The sequence below is a fragment of the Hipposideros armiger genome, unplaced genomic scaffold, assembly GCF_001890085.2.
Source record: "Hipposideros armiger isolate ML-2016 unplaced genomic scaffold, ASM189008v1 scaffold_424, whole genome shotgun sequence".
NCBI lineage: Eukaryota > Metazoa > Chordata > Mammalia > Chiroptera > Hipposideridae > Hipposideros > Hipposideros armiger.
Window position 1 is genome coordinate 1,272,897 of NW_017731774.1, and position 20,736 is coordinate 1,293,632.

The 20,736-nt window shown below is 47.2% G+C and overlaps 1 protein-coding gene across 3 annotated transcripts in view; it reads right to left on the reverse strand.

Annotated features, from left to right (window-relative positions):
- The window catches only part of OSBPL10 (oxysterol binding protein like 10), a 292,615-nt gene that overhangs the window by 22,202 nt on the left and 249,677 nt on the right, over positions 1-20,736 (reverse strand). For all 3 annotated transcript variants that reach the window (XM_019664512.1, XM_019664513.1, XM_019664514.1), the window contains exons 7-8: positions 14,313-14,462; positions 3,182-3,662 (exon numbers count right to left, since the gene is read on the reverse strand). In XM_019664512.1, the coding sequence (XP_019520057.1) occupies positions 3,182-3,662; positions 14,313-14,462 (631 nt within the window). The remainder of the gene's footprint in view (positions 1-3,181; positions 3,663-14,312; positions 14,463-20,736) is intronic.

Sequence of the window (20,736 nt, forward strand, 5' to 3'; positions counted from 1 at the left end):
AGTTTGAGCTCTGAGCAACAGCGGTTCGAGTCCAGCCCGAGCTGAGCAGCCGCTGAGCTGCCAACAGGTAGCAGGATGGCTCAGCTAAAAAAAAGGAAAAAAAAAAGAATCCCTGCTTTAGAGACTGGGAGGTGTCCAGCCAACTCATATCCTCTAATTTGAGCATCTGTGGTTTTCCCACACCTTGACCTGTGGGTCAACAGGTATTTCTGCCGAGTGCAGGGGAGATCCCCAGAAAGGAACTGGAATATTTGTTTTCTCTGTACCAGAAAATGAGTTTGGTTTTATCAGAAGGTATTATATTCACCGAGCACTTATTATCTCAGATTTAAAGAGTGTGTGAGTGTGTGAGTGTGTGTGTGTGTGTGTGTGTGTGTGTGTGTGTGTGTGTGTGTGTGTGAGGAAGAGAAAAGAAACAACTTGTCTACTTCTAGCTTTGCCACGCGGCCCTCCCCGTTCTCACCTTCAGTCTATTCTTCACACAGCAGCCATGGGGATGCTGATAAAAATCATATCCACCCCCCACTGACTCACATCTCACTCAGAGAAAAAGCCCAAGTCCTTCCAGGCCTCCCAAACCAGCCCCTCTGACCTGGCCCCTGCTCTTTGACTGCATCTTCTCTACCCACCCCCACTCACTCTGCTCCAGCCTCACTGGCCTCAGGGACGTTCCCAAAACACCCAGCCACACGCTCCCACCTCAGGGCACTTGACTTACTGCTCCTTTTGCTTGGAACACCCTTCCTTAAACCACTTACATGGCTTACTCTCTCACCTTTATCAAGCCTTTACTCAAAGGCTCCATTCTCCTTGAGGTCGCCTTATTAGAAATTGCAATCTCAACCTGCTGGGACCCCACCGTCATCCCTCCCTGCTTTGTCTCATTAGCCCATCATCACCTGTCCCTGCAGGTTTCTTGCACAGATCTTGTCTTCTGTCTGACTTGTCCATTAGAATGTCAGCTCCCCAAGCGCAGGAATTTGTCTCTCCTGATCTCACGCTGCCCCGCTCAGTCCCATGTGGGACGTGAATCACCTCTTTGTCCCATGTATCCACACTGTATACCCTCGCTAGCCACTTAATCTGGGTTATCACATTAACCCAAAGCACAGGAGTAGTTTAAATTTATCATAGGTATATGCGTACGGGAAAATGTAGGGTTTTTTTACATGTAGGGTTCAGTACTCTCTGTGGTTTCAGGTATCCTCTTGGCTTGCAGGAAATTCATTCTTCCATCCTTTCTACTTCACCAGCCCCCACCCCAGTCTCCCTGACCAGTGCACCTCATCTTTTGGACCTCTTCATGCTGGAGGGCTACGGGGATGAGTTCTCACTCAATAATCTCAGTAATCTCAAGGCCTTAAATTACAAATTTCTACCTCATCTGGGATCCCCCCAGAATTCCATCCTGCACATACAACTGTTAACTCGAGCACTCCGCTTGAATGTCTACCGCATAACACAGCCTAATTGCGCTCCTATACTCTCCCTCTGAACTAGCTCTCCATCCCCTAGCCCTTTGTCTTCCCACCTCAGTTAGTGGCTATTCTGTCCTTCAAGTAGCTCAGCTCAGAAGCCTTGGCGTCACCTTTCTCTCATACCCACATCCCATGCACAGGCAGAACCCCGTGGCTCACTCTAGTTCAGCATACATCCGGGTTTTACCTCTCCCACCATTTCCACCCCAGTCCAAGCCACCATCATCTCTTGCCTGGATTATTATCATAATCTCTGACTGGTCTCCTTGCTTCCATCTTTACCCCTCTTATGGTCTGTTTTCAACAAGCAGCTGGAACAATCTTCCTACATGGTAAGTCAGATCATGATACACGTCTGCTCAAAACCCTCGATGGCTTCACAGCTCACTGAGTAGAAAAGCCAACACCCCTAGCAATGGCCCCAAGGCCCTACGTGACTGACCACAGTCACCTCTCTGACCTTGTCTTCTCCAGTCCCTACCTCATTCACCCTGCTTCGGCCACACGGGCTTCCTATCTCCCACCAACATTCCGGGGCACATGCCTTGTTCTTTCTGCTGTACCCATTCTTCCCCTGGCAACCAATAAGGCTTGTCCTTTATCACCCACTTCAGGCCTTTGCTCAAATGTCACCTTAGTGAGGCCTTCCCCGCCCTATCCCATCCTACACTAACGCTCCATGGCCCTCTCCCCACCACTTCCAGGTCCTTTCTCTGCTTTATTTTTCTCCACAGCACTTACTTTCCAACACAACAAACATAATTTTATTTCCCTAGTAGAAGAGAATGGAAGCTTCCCAAAGATAGAGGCTTTTTTGGTCTGTCTTGTTCATACAAGTATCCATAGCTCTTAAGACAGTGTCTGGCATCTAGTAGGTGCTCAATAAACATGTGCTAAGTGAATGGTGTTCTTATCTCATGGGGTTTTGGAAGGGCTTCCAAGGATTCATGTACTCCCTGAAGCTGAAAGCCAAATTTTCAGTTGGATTTCTTTTTTTTCCCCCGAGAAGTGAATCTATAGCCTTAGCATCTCAAAGGGCTTTGTGACTCAAAAAACGTTAAAGAACCACTAACACAGATGCTTGAATTTAACAAGAATATTATAGGTTTCTTCAAACAATGAATCAATTTCATTCACAGCTATTTGCTAAAATAGAAATGTGTAATCTACGAGTGGTGTGATTACACTGTGCTCTTTCTTCAGAATTGGTAGCACCAAGTCCAGAGATTGGCCTTGGGGATTTTCGGCGCAGATTTTGAATAGGCAGCACAATTACCCTCATTGTCTCTGAGCCAGAAAAACTGGTGAGAATAAATAAAAGTGTGTCTCACAGATTTGGAGCCAACTCTAATATTCATGCAAATCTGAAAATAAAGCATATGTAAGTCAGCTCACACACACACACACACACACACACACACACACACACACACACGCACACACAGTATGTGAAGATCCAGGTGGGCGGCGAGTTAGGCAGGCAGCTGCATCCCATCTTATCCATCACTTTGGTGCCATTGAAAAATTACCAGGACCTAGTCTTCAAGTAACAAAACTCATCCCCCCTGTCCACGACCCCACCTCCCCACACACAATTTCAAAACAGAAAAGAAACAAAGAACTCTGCACACAAAATCATCTATCAGGCATACAAATGTCACTGTGTAAGAGTGAAACTCCATCCAACATATGACATGGCTTACCTTCTCCTATCATGGACACCCCCACGGACATGCCCATGAACTTGCTCTTGGTCCACACGTGAGTGTTGATGCACAGTCTCTTCTCCTTGCACTCACAGTAGAAGCAGGAGATGGGCGGGTGATGGGACACTTGTTCAGCTACAAACCTTAGTTTGTAGCTTTTGGAAGAAGGGTCATCAGCCATCGGGTGTTCGTGACTGGGAGGAGAGTGGGGAGCAGTCCTCTTTGGCTTGACCCTGTCCTTGGGAACCTCCCAGGAGCAGTGAAACGTCTCGCCAATAATGGGGTTGTAGGGCTTCTTGGCCAACGCCCCCTTGCGGCCCTCATGAAAGGCTGTGAGATAATACTCCACGAAGCAAATGACTCTCTCCTCTGGCGTGGCTCCCGCAGTGATGGCCAGTAGCAGGTCTGGGTGTGCCATGAAATCTGCGTACATCTCCAGCAAGGATCGCTTTTCCAGAATGAATGTGGGGAGCACCACCTGCATTTGGAAGGCGACAAAGACAGGAATCCCTATGATTACATGAAATGGAAAAAAAATGAAGGCTGCAACTGCCATCAAACAAATTCATAATGGCTTATGCCAGGGAACGGTTTCTTTTGATTCGTACACACATGACAAATCGGGCGAAACAATATGGAAGGGAATGGGAGTGGCTGTCGTGGTGGCACCAACGCCAACCCAGCTCTATGGACAAAGCGGTCCTGAGTGATTTCCTTCTTTGCTCATCTGGGCTAAAACCACAGCCGCGGTCTCTCCACGGCCATCACTCTCCTAACCCACAGCCCTCTTTTACTCCCCGTTGTCGAGAGATGCGGGGAACACAGCTTGGGAGGGCTCTGTCATGTTCTTCCTGACAGCAGGCAGAAGCAAGGGGGCTCGGTGTGTTCTTACAAACATGGATACTGGGCTTTGTTGGTGCCGCTTCAAAGGGGGTCCAGGTAGACCAGAGCCCACCACCACCGAGACTGTCTATTTGGAGAGCTCCGTATACACCCCAACACGATCAAAGCAGGTAGGAGTGTGGAAAGGGCTCCTGGCTCAGGTCTCCAGGCCAATGTCCATAGAGCTGCCACGGAGAAGAGGGGCTGATTGTGGAGGCTGTCCCACGAGACTGGACCAGAAGACATGAGCAGGAGTTACAAAGAAGTAGGCTGGCACTTAACAGAGAATCTTCTGGTACATGGACTGGCATCGAGTTACCTGTAGGTTTGTTACTGGCCCTGTTACTGTAGATAAGGAGAAATCTGCATGGCTGTGTCTGGGACTGGGCAAAGAGGTTCCTCGTGGATCTAACGTGGATCTAGATGGTCACTCACCATACAACCCCAAATGACGGTAACCTAATGATTAGGTCATTTATAGCAAATGAAAGACATTCTAAAACAGGGCTGGGAAGCAGGTAACTCATTACTATTACTGATAAATGGGGGAGAGAGAGCCTGTTTCTCACTGGCCTGGGATGGTTTTACAATGACTTAGTTATTGGGTATTAAAAATCTACCTACTTAGCTCGCTTTGACCTGGAGCATTGCACATCGAGAGAGGGGAGAAGAGGAGTCACACCCGTTCAAGCAAGTTGACCAAGGTCATGCAGCTGGTTTACGCTCCCTGCTTACATGACCGAGTCTGTCCTTCCTTCACATGGGTCCCTAACTCTCATGAAAGCAACTGCAAGGGGCACATCACTGGCTGTGAATATCACAGCTTACAGATCTGTCCCCTTGCCTCCACATCAGCTTCCTAAGACCCTTCCTTGTGAAGGATGTAGATGCAATAGAAGAGAGACGTCCTGACAGAGACAGACGGGCAGGCAGACGTGAGATCAGCAATGCACAGATTTCAGAGGAAACTAGAGAAAGCCCAGCCCACTGGAGAGGTACGGTTGGTATCTTTGTTAATGCTTCTCTATCTTTCATTTAAAAACTGTCAGAGGAAAATATACCTGTGTTAAGCAAAAAAGCAGCCAGATGTAAAATTGAACTTGTAACACAGCCCAAGTATCATAAAAAGACCTCAAATGTTAACATATCTCTTGGTGAGAGAAATGAGTGATGTTTACTTTTTTTTTTTAGTGTCTTTCTGCTTTGCTTTTATAATATACTGGAAGAAGAAACATTATTTAAAACACAACTATGCAACTTAATGGAAATTTCCTAATTTTTGTCCAGCCACAACTTGACAAAATTGAGAATCTGGCTGCTCAAGAATATGAGCCGGCCAGGATAAGCACATCTTGGCTCAGATCTTGGCCACTGTTATTGCTTCTTGTGTCTTCTGTGAGACGGGCCAGCAGCTACCCCAGTGCTCTCTGGGGTTGGCTCTTCCAATGAAGCTCACAGGGGCCAGGCTGCTGTGTCCGCCAACCCACCTCCGTGGCCTTCCACCGTGTAGGTGGCTGATGGCAGAGTAAAGGAGGGAGGGACAATAAGCCCCAAACACTCACCATCTCTCCCTTTGGGGGTGGGAGGCCCCCACAGCCACTCAAGGTCTCCCGTAGAAATTGCCCCAGACAGGCTGCAGGTCAAGGACTTCTGATTGAAGGAGCCGTGGAAACTCCCTCCATGAGGCCAAATCAATTAAAAAGGAAAAGAAGCCACAAATGTTTGCCTGGCCAGCCCATCCCCAACCCAATCCACTTCCTGCTCGCTCCCTTCCCCGGGCCCAGGGGGCCCTCTGATCAGGGAGGGCCAGAGTTCCATGGAGGGCGGTCAGCCCTGACACACACAACGCCACGTGAAGACGATTCCGTGACCTCAATGCACGTCCTTCCCCCCACCCTGTGGCAATGGGGCTTCACCAGCAACAAGTCCGCCTCCAGACAACAAGAATGTCTGTGTTTGTAGCCAAGCTTGAAATGACAAGGAAAGAATCGGCTACAATATTTACTCATTGTGTACTTTTGAAAGCACTTTGCCTTAGTCAGCATTTCTGAACTCAGAGGCTGAAGGATTAAAGCAAAATAAGAAAGAGGACTCCGCTCAGTATCCCAATCACTGAACATCAGAACCAAAAGGGACCTTTAAGATGATGGAATTCAATGCCTGCCAGTCTCCTAGCTGAGGGGACAGAGACTGGGAAGGAGGGGAAGGAAGGCACCACGCTAGGCGTAGTGCAGGCAGGGGACCTCAGGGCTCCCAACTGTTACCCTCAAGTTCTTTCCATTAACCCTGACACCTGTGATTATCTGCCTCTGGCTAAAGAGAACATTTTCTTTCCCTCAGAGGACTAGGAAGATAAGAAAGAGTTCACTGGACGTTAGAACTGGAAATGCAGGGCCACCCATCACCCCATCTACTGTCACTGATTAATAACAAATCAGCGGGGGTGGGGGGTGGAGGGCAGGAGGTGGGCAGGGGAAAGGGTGGGACGTGAGCCCCACCTTCTACTCCATCGATTGACAAGGCAGTTTACCAGTTCAAAAACTATCGTTAACGTTACAGACAGGACGGAGACCTTCGGCAATTAAGAAAAGACTCACATGGTGCCCTCTCTCTGGAAAAGTACAGCGGCAGCTTCGAACTGGCCTTCCAGCTTTCTGCCATGCCCCCCTTGCTTCTCCACACCGCAGCCACATTCGTCTTCTTACAATCTCCATAAGAGGTAAATAAAGTCCAGTCTGGCCCCCACCTCTCTCTCTCGTCTCACATTGTCCTTCACTTTCTGCCCCCAGGCCTCCCCCAACCACACAAACACGTTCACTCCTGTTGCCCTTGTCTGCCTGCTCTCCTGCCTTCAGCTCAGTGGTAACCTGCTCTGTAAAGCTTGTTCTGACAGCTCCTATTACCACGGCTAAACCAACAGCCCCCTCCTTCATAATTTCACTGCACCCACACCTAGCTCCATCACAGCATCCACAATGCTTTTTTTCCTCTTATTAAAGCTATAACGAGCATTATTGGGATAATTTGGAAAACTTTTACTGTGGGACATATATGAAATAGCATTGCATCCATGTTAAATTTCCCAAGTATGACAAATGTAATTTGTAGGAGAATATCCTTGTAGGAGATACTCACTGATAGATGTTGGGGGAAACTGTCATGTCTGCAACATATTCTGAAATGGTTCATCAAAAAAATAAACCACATATATAGGCACGTGTATATTTGGGATTTCAGAGGGAGAGAGAAGGACAGGGGGAGAGAGGAGAGAGGAGAGAGGAGAGAGGAGAGAGGGAGAGGGAGAGAGGGAGGGAGAGAGAGAGAGAGAGAGAGAGAGAGAGAGAGAGAGAAAGAGAGAGAGGGAGGCAGGGGAGGAGAGACTGGGAGANGAGAGAGAGAGAGAGAGAGAGAGAGAGAGAGAGAGAGAAAGAGAGAGAGGGAGGCAGGGGAGGAGAGACTGGGAGAGAGGAAAGAAGGAAGAAGAAATAAATGCAAAGAGGCAAAATGTTAACAATTGGCCAATAAAGGTGATATATGGACATTCATTATACTATTCTTGCAACTCTACTGTGGATTAGAAAATGTGCAAAATAAAAAGTTGGAGGAAAAAAAGGAAAAAGGCTCTATTAGGGATGCAATACCTGAGAACTTATCAATTTTCAAAGACAACCCTCCTGAAATTGCAGACACGGAAATGATGGTTTTACAGCCAACGCCAAGTCCAACCCACTGGATATATATTCTGCACCTGACAATGATACTGCAGCTTTGTCAGAGCTGGGAAAAGTAGAACACCTGGAGAGACGGAGGCGATGCGCTGGGCGTGGAGTGACTATTTCCCCTTTCATCGTGTTGGTATGTGCGAACGCCAGATTGATGCCTTTCCAAACAGCACCCTGCACACTCCGGACAAAATATCCTATTTTTCATTACAGCAGATATCTCTCTCTCATACAGTCTCCCTGTCTTTTTTTATTTATTTTCAGTGCCTTTGCAAGTAAGTCACTTAATCATCTGTTCCTTGGGTGGTGGACCCTGGAGATACAGAGCCAAGAAGTGGGGAGCACTAATTGGACCGTCTGCCTCCAACGGGGAGGTGAGTGATGGCCCAGCTGTGCCGACTGGCGGCATCCAAACGGCTAGAGTCGCTGCTGCAGATTTATGGGGCCATCAATAAGGATTGCTTTTTCTCCTCTTAACATAATTAAGACAATGAACAACTCTGGGGAAAGGAAAAAAAGAAAAGGGAGAAGATCCGCACTTGGGGCACAGAGAACAATTAATTACATTTAAAGCTGCATCAATCTAGAAGTAAATAATCTTCAGGTTGGGCTCTTAGAACTTGGAAATAATTGATCACCCATTGAGAAAGTCAAAGGGGCCCCCACAGAAAGAGGGATAGTCCCTTCCCCCCAATGGAGAACACGGCAGGCCTCTGCAAAGAAAAGCCCAGGGCAGGTGAAATTTTCTCCAAAGACACATCAGTTCACTTAATAACCTTGAGAATTACCTACACAATACTCTGTCCTCAGACTGGCAAACCCACTCAGTGGAAACAAGCAAGCCAAAAGAGGCCCAGCCCAGCCGCCGAGACGGACCTAGTAATCCTTTAAGGAAGTCAAGGGAGATACAAAAAAATCCCGCCTTACAAAATAAAGGGCCAATAATTCACACTGCCCAAGGTTGCTTTACTGAGCCAACAGGTGGCTCCCTGGGGTTTCCTTAAAGTACCAGCTCCCTCACACCATCTCAAAGTGCTTAGAACATCACGGAAGGCATTCATTAAAATTTTTGTTAGGAAGTTTGAAATATAACTTTATTTTATTTCCTTGGGGTCCCAGACCTCGGCTTGCAGAAGGGACTCGAGCCGTGAGCTCAGGTTCACGGCCTGGCAGCTCTAGCCTTGTGTACTCGGGCAGCTTCGTCTCTCCGAGACTCGATTACTCTGCTGTAAAATGGGGCAAAGGAGAATACCAGCCTAGGAGGGCTTTTTTTGTATTAAATGATGGTGTAAAATTGGCCCAGAGCCCACCCAGCACACAGTACATGCTCACTCTGCTGGAGACCAGGGGATGAGAAAGACAACAGAGATGAGACACAAACTTGTCACAGACGTTTCAGTGACAAAGCTGAAGACTGAAAGCAAGTCTCCTCAAGACCAGAGCAGGCCCTGGGACCACCTTGGATGTTTCCATAAATAATCGATCGTTTGAGAAAAAGGAGAAATAATTGTATAAAACAAGGAAAGTGTTGGAAGCATGTATGAAATGTTTCAAGCATCGGCGATTTATAGCACTCAGGCCAGGCTTCACGTTATGTTGTTCAGTCTTCTCCATCACCTGTGAGCAGGTGTGACGAGTCCATTTTACAGAAAAGGAAACGAAAGCCCAGAAAGCTTTTATAATTTCCAGATGGCTAAATAAGTAGAGAGATGGAGGGTGAACCAATTCTGCTTGGGCAAGGCCTCTGATGGACCCCTCACTGCCGCCCCCAGCAGACTCATGGGAATTCTTTCTGGAAGAGCAGGATTGATGAGCTCCTGCCAACTGCACCGGAAGGAGGCATGGAGATGACACGTTACAGACAAGATTGGGGAAGCCAGGTCACTACTGTGTCTTCTGTTAAAAGACAAACACTTCAGGATAGGGAGCAGGCTGTGCTTGACAGTGTATTAATAAGATTTGGAGAGGAGAGTTGAAGGTATCAGGAAAGGGACTGGAAGGGCTCGAAATTCCCTGTTCTAGAAGATCTCCCTCTAATCTGAATCTGTAAAATTGGGAGTTTAGGCTCAGTCTCCTGAGGAATCTGTACTGGTTACAAATAGGCACACCTTCGATCCGGTTGTTACCAGTCACTACCACCTCCATAATCTCAGTCTCAAGCACCCACTCTCCACCCATCATCCCTGACGTCCCAGCTCACTCCGTCTCATCCCCAGCTCCACCAAAGCTTGTTGACCTTGTCCTGTCCGCCATCCATCTGTCTTTGGCCTCCATACCACCTTTTACTCCCTTTGATCTGCTCCCAGCAACTCTGCCCCTCGCTCCCTCAGGGTATTAACCAAGCAAACCTCAACTCTGATTTAACCCGGCTTCTCACACTCTCCATGCCTCGACCTGGCAGCTCAACATTCCTGGAGAAAAAGAGACAACATGCTGACTGGTCTCCCTTTCAATTTGTGACCTAGAAACCGTAAGTGTGTAAGTGTCCCCTGAGCGGCAATCCTCCTGTGGTCTTCCGCTCCCTGAGACAAACATTTCCTGTGGTCTCCTCCCTCCTCCCATCTCTAACAACCTTCCCCTCTTCATCACTCTCAGCAGATCACCTTGCTCCCCCACCCCGGGGAAAATCGAAGCCATCCATCAAGAACGTGCACATGGTAATCACAGCAGCAAACATTTTCATAGTGCTTCCTCTGCCCCAGGCTCTGCCCTGAATCCTTAACACACATGGGTGTCCATCCACACAGAGCAACCCCACGGGGAAATTCACAGATAAGGAAAGGAGGCTCTCAGAGGTTAGGTAACTTGGCTAGGATGCCTCCCGGGCTGGGATGCCTCCTGTGGGGGGGGGGGGGGGAGTCTGGCTCAGAGCCACATGTCCTCTGTAAGGACAACCCGTGTGCCCATGCACTGGGCCTCATGTCCTCTCACTACTCAAGTTCCCGCAGTCCTCTGCACCCTCTCTCCTAACCATTCCCATTCCCGTTCCAACATCAGAAGGAACCAAACCTCCCCAGCGCCCACCCAATTTTCTGCTCCCTTCGTACATCAATGCTCCTCGAAACAGCTGTTTTTACTCCCTGTCACTTTTCTTCCCCTTCTGCCTTCAGCCCACCCAGTCAGACCTTGATAAAGACAAATGCTCCACCTATGGGCCCGACCTTTCTCAGTCCATCAGCAGCAATTCCACACAGGTGACAACTCCTTTCTCCTGGAAACTCGTGCAGCTTCCGTGACAGGACACTCCTCTGGTTTCTATCCTGCCTCCCTGGCTGACCTCAGTCGTCTTTGCTGGATCCTTCTCGTCTCCTGACTTTGAAACACTGGCGTATCCCAGGATGCATCCTTGGACTTCTTTCCCCTCCCCCTCTCTCTCGCTGGAGGAACTCCTTCCATCTCCCGGCTTTAAACACCCACTACGCATTGTTTACTCTCAAACTTGTACCTGTTCCCTCTGCCAGGAATGCCCTCCCTCCCATTCCTCCTGCCACCACCAATGCATCCCTCTTGCTTCAAAGAGCCCTTTTGTGGCCCGCCACTTTTTTGTGGTTCCTCCTTTCTCTCTTCTTTTCCTTTCTAGGCTACCCACAGTTTGTGGAAGCGTAGCAAGTTATCTAGTGGAGGTTTCCACCAGCAATCTGGGTTATGGAACCACAGCTGAGGAAGAGGGCAGACAAGGGTGCCTCTGGAGGCAGGGCCAGCCACACGCTTGGTGGGGCCCAGAGCAAAATGAAAATGAAGTTCTCTTGTTCAAAATTAAGATTTTCAAGACAGAGACAGCAGCACCTTAAAACAAGCATGGGATGCTTGTGAGCGCAGGGTGCTGTGTGACCCCTCTGGTCACATGCCCATGAAGCGGCCCTGTCTAGTGACCATAGTTACCTAAGGCAAAATGCAGCACGTGGCTCCCAGTCAGGCTGGTGACTTGTGAACGCATCCAGTACCAGCCACCTCCTAAAGGTGGGCATTACACTTGTTTTACAGACAGACACCAGGGCTTCATCCTTGAATCCAAGAATGTTCTAGTTCTAGGGTACCTGCTCATCAGAACCTCCATTCAGGCGAAGTTCTTCAATTGCCAATTTAGTACAAGCTCAACTAACTTAATGAAATGGGCAAGAGCCAAGAAGAGAAAAGGAGACAATAAGACAGAATTCCATCAACCTTTTTATGATGTAGGGCAACAAACGTTCAGAAACCTTATGGGACAATAAAAGGTTTCTGATAAATAACAGGTTTACCTCTTCCTCTCACGAGCATTTCAGCTTGTCAAGCTTCCCCTTGGTCTTTGAATAGCAGTTTCTTCCCAGCAAATAAATTAATAAGCTATAGACTAGAGCAGTTTTTCTTTCACATATTAGATAAACCCAACATTTGCTCTTTTAGGAATAGACTGTGGCTCGAGAAATGTAATCATAGCCTAATAAAATAATAATAAATACAAGATTCACAGTTCTTACGATTTCCTTATTTTAAAACAAGAGAGCCATAATGTAATGTCTTGGAGACACTCAACCTGCCATAATAAGACCCCTCAGTATTTTATTGTGTTTCTCCACATCTGACCTGGACAATTCCAGTTACAGTCTCTCTCCTATATCATTCATGATTCCACATCAATGTCTTATACATATTTTTTAAGTATGATCCACAGTGAGAATTCATTTTACGTTGTGACCCAGTACACATGTATCGAGGGAACTAAAATAAGAGTCATGTGTGCAACACACTCTGATATTTTCTGTTGTTTCACTTTTTAGAAATGATCATCGGACCCACTAAATGACTTTTCCAACCTACCAGAGGGGTTACGACCCCCAGTTTGGAAATGTGATTTTAAATTCTGCTAGTTACTTTGCTACCCACATTCTCTTCTCCAGATCTTAACTCAAGCTCTGAACTGTCTGCACAATCCACAAGAAAAAAAAAAAGAGGTGGCTTTTAAAAAGGCAAACATTTAAAATGGTGTTCTAGCAAAAAGGATGTGAGAATTATACCACCCGAAGACTGGAATGAAAGGAAGGCAGCGTAATGTAAAGCAGGTCTCCATAGCTCGGCGTGCAGAGGCTGGGAAGACCCAAGCAGAGGGCGGACAATGGTAAAGTTAAGGAACTTTCTAGGTCATGCCTCCTCAGCATGGGCCCGGTCTCTTGTTTAAAGTGGTGCAGTCTCCCAGAAAATCAGACACACTTATATCCAAACACATAAAAACCTTTCAAAGGAAAGGCTTTTCTGTCATCCTTGAAGCTCCCAACTCCTCTGCCCCCTATAAATGGTCAGTTACCATGCTGCCATCTTCCTCTTTGAAGAATCCCTCATACCTGCCCACCCCTTCCCTCTCTCTTCTCTGGCCTTCACCCCAGTCTGAGGTGAACTTGGGGAATCCAGACCCTTCACTGCAGCCATACAAGCCAAGTAACCCCAACATGGTCTCCACAGGCTGGACCTTCAGGGGCTCTGGCCATTTTAAGAATGTCCACACATTTCCAGCTGGCCTTCAGAATCTAGATCTTCTACCTGCAGCATATCCTCCCCATGGGCCATGTCTCTCTTTCCCCAACAGCAGCTGCTCCACCATCCCACACTTCCCACCACACCACGCAGCACTTCGTAAGGATAAGAATGGTGATGTGCCTACTATGAGCTCAGCACCGGGCTACATACAACTTCCGATTCTCACTCTGCCCTTCCAGGGAGGCGTCAGGACTGGACATGGAACCAGGTGGGCCGGACAGCAAAGTCCTGGCACTCTCCACCACCCCACAATGTCCCCGATGACACCATACTGCCTCTCAGCTACACACAAAGTTGCTTTTTCTGCTTGCCTCCAGTATGAAGCCACTGACTCGAAGTGAGGGAGGGTCTATTTGGGCCCAACAACTCCCACCAGTGCTTAGGACGCTGGATGGTTCTCTGGGTAAGGTCCTTCAGGAGGACTCCAAGCTGAGCACAGCACCAAGAAGAGTGGTTGTGTGTCTACCAACCAGCAGGCTGTGTCTACACATGGACAACGAGCCCTGCATCACCAACGAGGCTGCCTTTGGGAACCAGCTGTGGAAGCTAATGACAGCCAGCAGCAGTCGTGGCTAGATGTGCACCATAGTCTCACTCCTGGCTCCACTTTTTTTCTTTCCACCTGTTTTCTCTCTGGGGGACAAAGTGCCTTATCTGTCTCTGCAGGTCATTTTTAACCTTCTCTAGGACACGGCAGGAAACAAACAAACAAATTCCTATCTTGAATTTTCCCTATCATCCCATTTGCTTTTTCTGATGCTCGCTCTGTCCTTATCAAATCACAGTTCCAGCAGGAAATCAATGGCAAGGCTCACGCTCTGAGGATGAGCATTTATGTAACAATATCATTTCAAATTATACGTGGAATAGCCATTCCTGACTGCAGTTCTCCTCCCCGCTCCACTTTCCCAGTCTCGCCACGAGGAAACGCATGTGAGCAGGGAAGGCTTAGAGATAAGAGACAGCACCCAAACAATTGGCCACAAACCCGGCGGGACATGCCAACCTACCTTGGTCAAATCCATTCCAAGTTTGAGCTGTGAAATGAGATGAAGAATTACACTACGCTGATCCTCCAGGACGCCCAATTCTGTCTCTTCCATATCTTCAGTGTCGGTTTTTTCATCTTCGGACAAAACCAGTTCAGGGTCTGAGTTTGGCTAAAACAAATCATCAATAAAAATCACCAGCTGGTCTAGTAGATGTTAGAAGCACAACATACGAACCCATATGACTAGCAACGTGAGAGGGAGTCCAATCCTGCCCCAGGAAGAGTTTCTCTATAAACCAGCCCTGTTGGCCATGGGGTGGAGGGTGACCCTTTTTGGGGTGCAGGCCACCTACACCTGCCTTCTCATCTTTTCCTACTCATGAACCTTTTGGCCTAAGGACTTCCCCTGACAAAGTTTCCTGCCCTTTAAGAAACTAGAACATACAGGTATGAGCCCTCTTACTCTTGACTATTCCCAAACAGTATTTTCCTATTAACTTGCACAACCCAGGACACTTTATATAAATTTTTCTGTTTTTAAGTAAAAGTCAGATACCCCTTGGGACTGACTGAAATTACCTTATTTATGGGAAAATTTACTTTGAGACCATTTCTCCTCACATCAATTAATATCACTACAGCCAAGTGTAAAAACTGGCTCAGAGTTGGCATTTAATTTAGGGAGGGAGACAAAAATGAAAATGTAAGGAACAACTCAAATTTTATAATATGCTGAGATTCATGCTGGCCAACGGACTCTGCTTTCCTTAATGCGAGTTTATTAATTCAATTGCTTGGTTCCAATTTTTCCAATGACACAGAAAACAGGCAAGTTAATAAACAATGTGCAAAGGGAATGACTGAGCACACAATTTTCCAATACCCAAGAATCAAGAACTCTGGCTACAGTGCAAAGCTGTCCTTAGAATTCTGTGGGAAAAAGTAACCCCATCCCACCAGTCCACGTCTATCTATGGTCTTATGGTATTTGTTTATATGGAAGCAAAAACACTCTGCACAAAACATGACACAATTGTTTTTAATTATCGATGACATATCAGACATTATGAACTTAATATATGAAATGCAAGAGCTCAAAGATATTCAATATATAAGGATACAGACTTGCCCAAATGTCCATGCAAACATGAACGATGTCTAAACCTCATTGGACAGAATCATCTCATTTTATCTAAAGGCACTTCCAATATGCAAAGGTTATCTTAGTGAGCGAGGTGGTTGTAATTGTCTGGCCTGACACACATGTGCCAGCCATTCCTTACCAGCACTCCAGGGTAGAAAGAGTGCTACTCCCCTCCTTGAGGCAGGCATTTTCAAAATTTCAATTGAAATAGACATTTTCCATAGACCGACTTCTCAAATTATTCTCAGGCTTCTCTGAGTAACCTTAATTCTGGGTAGATGGTGGGGGGAGGCTCTGTGATGCCCATTGGACATCCCCCAGCCAAGAGCTGAGTTGCCTCCATCATGTGCCTGGCCCTCTGGCCTCATTGCAATGCATGTTATCTGACATCATCGGCAAGTTGCTTTGCTAGAATATACTGACATGACTGAGGATGCCTGACTCCATCCTATTCCAGAGAAGGCTAACCAGGGGGAAGTCTGGGGGCTCTGGGCTGCCCTGATTCCATGCTGGCAGGTCAGAGAACTCAGACACAGTCCCTTCTGGTGGCAATGGTGCTGCTGCTCTATTGTACTTCTTTGTGGAGACCCGGTAGGCAGGCATTTGTACCAGCAGACTTCCCCTCAACCCAGGGCAGCTGGGGGAGGAGAGGGCGATGCCTGGGCATCTTGCTTTGGGTGGAAAAAGGATAATCAAAACCAAATAAAGCTATCCTCATGCACCCAGGGGGGTGGGAGTGGCACATCACAACAGGATAAGTAGCTACGTTGTGAGTACAATTATTCCTGCTTGAAATTAGTTGTTCTCACAAAGTACTAATGCAAACTCAACGAATCAATAGCTCAGGTGAAGCAGCCATAAGCTTTATGAAGGAGAGAATGATCCTTTCTTCTGAAAATGTGATTTCCCATTTGCCCTCAAGCCAGGGCACGGGGGAATCACCATCCTTCGCAGTCATTGCCACACTCAGTGCAACGTGTGTACAAACCACCTGCGGCCACCACCTCCTCCTGCTGTCTGCCTTACTTGAAAATTAAGCCCAGTTTGGCCCTGATTCCAGTAGCTGGGAAGCCTTCAGTAAGATCCTTTCACATGATACCAATAGCACGCACTAACGTGTGCATAGACCACTCCAGCTCTTCCCACTGTGTCTGATGATGACGCTCACAGACACTGGCTCCAGCAGAGAGAATGAAAGCTGATGCACAGGCCGCAGAAGCTGACTCACTCCAGGTGACTTGTGGCCAGAGCTCCTGAGGGCCCTGAAGTCCTGCCAAGGGAAGAAAGGCCATGGGGAGCCTGACACACATCTGCCTCATTGGCTCACGTCCTTAGCAGACTCTGCCCTCAGCTTAAACAAGGATCCAGCAATATTTCTGTCTCCACAGCTTCTGAGAACTTGCCCGTTTCTTACTGTATGATTTGCAAAACATTCTGCTATCCAACCTCAAGTAAATAGTCAGGGTTAAAAAAAAAAAGCCGGTTTCATTCATCACATTGTTAGTGAACATCTTAGAGGACACCCACAATTTCACCCACTCTGGGACTCAGTCCATTTGCAGAAAGGTGAGACCACCCTCTGTTTTGGGTCCAAAATGAGGGTGTGTGGATACAAAGGTGGGACTATTTGACTGGTCAACTCAGTTTGAAAGACGTCAATTGGCAACAGAAACACAAATCTGTTGGCCTCCACAAAGCGCCCACTGTTAGCAGACACTGCAAGAGACGGAAGGTTTGAATAGCCAGGCTTTGATGGAGTTTTAAAGGCAGAAAACCTTCCTTAGGATCAAGGGTTTGTTGGTTCTACTACTCTGATGTGAAGTCCAAAACAGTGATACCGGTCACTGGCTCTCAGTCTGTTCTCCACAATCTGGCCCACCCACATTCTCACCCGCCATCTCCTAAGGTTCTGCTTCTCTCCTGGGGGCCCCTCTGCTGCTTCTGGATTTCTGCTTGTAAAGCAATGACAACTGTCTCGAGATGATCAAAGGGGGCAGAACAGTATTTCTCCATCTCAGAAGAAAGCTGAACATGAGAAATGGGTTTCTAATGCTGAGGAAGTTCATAAGACTTAAGCAAGGAGAATCTTCAAATACCCCATCCCCCAGAGATCTTTGCAAATGAGCCAGCCCAGTCATAAAAATGTACGCAAACTTGAAGATAAAATGGAATTAAAATACATTTACAGAAGAAGCAGGCTCTGGAATAATGAGGTTTTTAATAAAACCAAACCTATGACTCAATATTTCTACCACGTGAACACTTCAGGGCATCGAGTGCTGTAAAAATCAAATGACTCATGCTTATTAGCCAAGGGGGGAGGGGGGTTTGTGGGAGGACAACTACATTTGATGGACAGGAAAAAGCCACATGGCAGGCTGGGGTTTAGGGACACGCCTTGGTGGCTCAGCAGTGTCCTTTGCCCCGGAACAAGGTTCCTTAATCTGGGCCCTATGGACACTCCTTACGATATCTACCACCATCCTCGACATTTTATATAAAAATTGTGTTTGGGCATTTTTCCAGAGAGAGGGTCCATGCCTTCATTGGATTCTTAGAAGGGTATGTGTTCCTGGGCTAACCTCAGGCCTCTCAAGGACCAAAAGGTCTGAGATCATGTAAAAGAGATGGACTGTCAGGGTGGGAAGTCATCTAATCAGACAGTCCCAGCACCTGCACATGTGCCCCTGCCTTTGACCATGGACCTCTACCTCTTATCCAGCAGGGAAAGGCACAACCATGAGACCAAAGCCAGAAGCAAAACTGTGACCTGTGTTCAACAGTCTTCCTAAGGGGAATGTCACTGTTGGGGGAACACTCACCTTTGCTTTCCTCTCTTCTTTTTAACAAAAGTCTTAATTCTTCAATACAAATGCAAATTCCAAACAAGACTGAAATCCCAATCTATTTCATTCAAGACACATATGTAACTTAACTATAGTTTGGGTCAGTTTCAGGAAAAACCGTGAATTAGATGTTTATTTTCAGAGTCCATTTGTTTCCCTATCACAGGTGTCACTCCAAAGCAGCGGTTCTCAACCTTCCTAATGCCGCGACCCCTTAATACAGTTCCTCATGTTGTGGTGACCCCCAACCATAAAATTATTTCCATTGCTACTCTATAACTGTAATTTTGCTACTGTTATGAATCGTAATGTAAGTATCTTTTTGTTTTCCGATGGTCTTAGGCGACCCCTGTGAAAGGGTCGTTTGACCCCCAAAGGGGTCGTGACCCACAGGTTGAGAACCGCTGCTCCAAAGCTACACCCCTTCCCAGCACCTCTCTCCCATTTTCCCTCCCTTCAACAGTGCACATTCAACCCATCCTTCTTTCTTCACAAAGATCTCTCGTCCTTTCTTAACTAAGACCGGATACTCAGAGAGCTGGGGGCAATATAAGCAATTTGACCTACTAACGTCCTCTTTATTTGTAAATGTCTCATAACCTAGTGCCTAAACTCAAAGGGCCAAATCTTTACTTAATTTGAGGCATCGTGAAAGAGGCCTATGTGGTCGCATTAACCCACCTTTAAAGAAGCCTTTTTCCATGCCAGAGCCCTTAAATCATAGACATGCAGATGCGAGGGGTCTACTCTTGCAGGATTAAGTGGGTTCCTACAGCCATCTTCTGCCCAAGTAAATAAGCACCCTGGAATAGGCATTCTTAAGTAGACAATAACAGAAAATCATAACCTGCCAAGGTCCAGTGACCTGAAGCTATGCTGAAAATCTACCTGACCAAGGACAGAAAATAAAGCCAGCTAGATCATGAACATCAAACTCTCTTCCATCAGCGAGCATCTTGCAGCTCCATCATTTTAAAGCCTGGCATCTATCCCCCTCACACTGTTAACCTTGGCACGGAGGCATGGGGTAAACTGAATCATACCAAAGAAGCTTGGTATTGAATGACAAGACCCAAACACTATCCAGGAATTGTCTTCACCAGAAAATGGGGAAACCCAGCCATGTCAAAAAGAATATCTGGTATTCTGAAGAACACAGAAAGGTGGGCGGTGCCCCACCATCAGATATCCTCAAATGAGAGAAACATCAGGATATACAGCAGCAGGCAAAGGCATAACAAGGGAATGGTGTGACCGCCTATGTAACTTCTCAATTCCACCACTACACAGAACATGCAATAACATGCAATAACGACCACCTGGGAAAGTCTGCTTCGATCACTAGGGGACAAGAGTCAATAGAAGTTGATTTGCCAGAAAGCAAGTTCTAGAAAACAGGAATGTGAAGTTGAAACATGGAGAGAGGTTTGGGGGCCAGAGAGATTGGAAGGCGAGGTAAGTGGAAGACAGACAAAGGGGACAAATGAAGAAATGCAGGGAATACTGGCCGAGAAGCAAAAGGTCTTAGTGTCTAAGAGGTTCAAGTGTCCAGGGACCGACTACTGAACCTTTTTTTTTTTTCCTGGTTCTAACAATAATGGTGCTACTGTTGTTGACGATGTTTATGGAATCCATAAAACCAAGGATTTATTCCCTTTTATCCTTAGTCATTTTTTTCATGTCACCCAATGTTCACAGCATATTGAATCCAATTATCACAATCATTACTTGGTCCTCAAAGTGCGTCTTCACATTAGTAATATTTTACATCCTAGGAAGCCCCACCTAACAGCCCAAGGTCATGAAAACTGGCAGAGCTGCATTCGGAGAGCCAGTCCCCCTTTGTACACACGTCAATAACATCAGCATAGCCTGGGGTACACAATGATGGCCAGCGGTCTGGCAAATTTCAGGGGGCATCTTTGTCCCTCATCCCCCAATAAGAAATTTTTATCGCATGACTCTCAAGGGCAGGGTACCCCCTGTCACATGCTTGGAAAACTTGTTTCCCCTGAGGACACACGCAGACATACAGTTTTGTCATATGAGTGTAAAGTGGCTGTTCCCGGCAACCTACTGTCCTCTCCATGCTTCGCACAGGTGGGCCTGCCCCTCCGGAAGAGTCTCTTTTGTGTCTGTCTCTAATTCCCCCAAGGAGGCCATCGTGCTGGGTGGAGGGTCTCTCAGTCCACTGGATGGATGCTCTCTGGTCAGACGTCATACTGAAGGGCTTGATGTCCAACACACATCTTCGGTGGATGTGCTGTCCAGCTGACGCCCGTTGGCCCTGATGCACGGTGGCGGTTGAAGGCTCCTCACATGGACTGTCTTCTACGTGAAGCCACGTCCAAAGCCAGGTGACCGACTGTGCCTTGAAGGCCACCACCGTATGTGTAGAACCTTATCTTGCCATTTGGAGGTAGGTGCAACGAGGCCACTATGGCGGGGGGGGG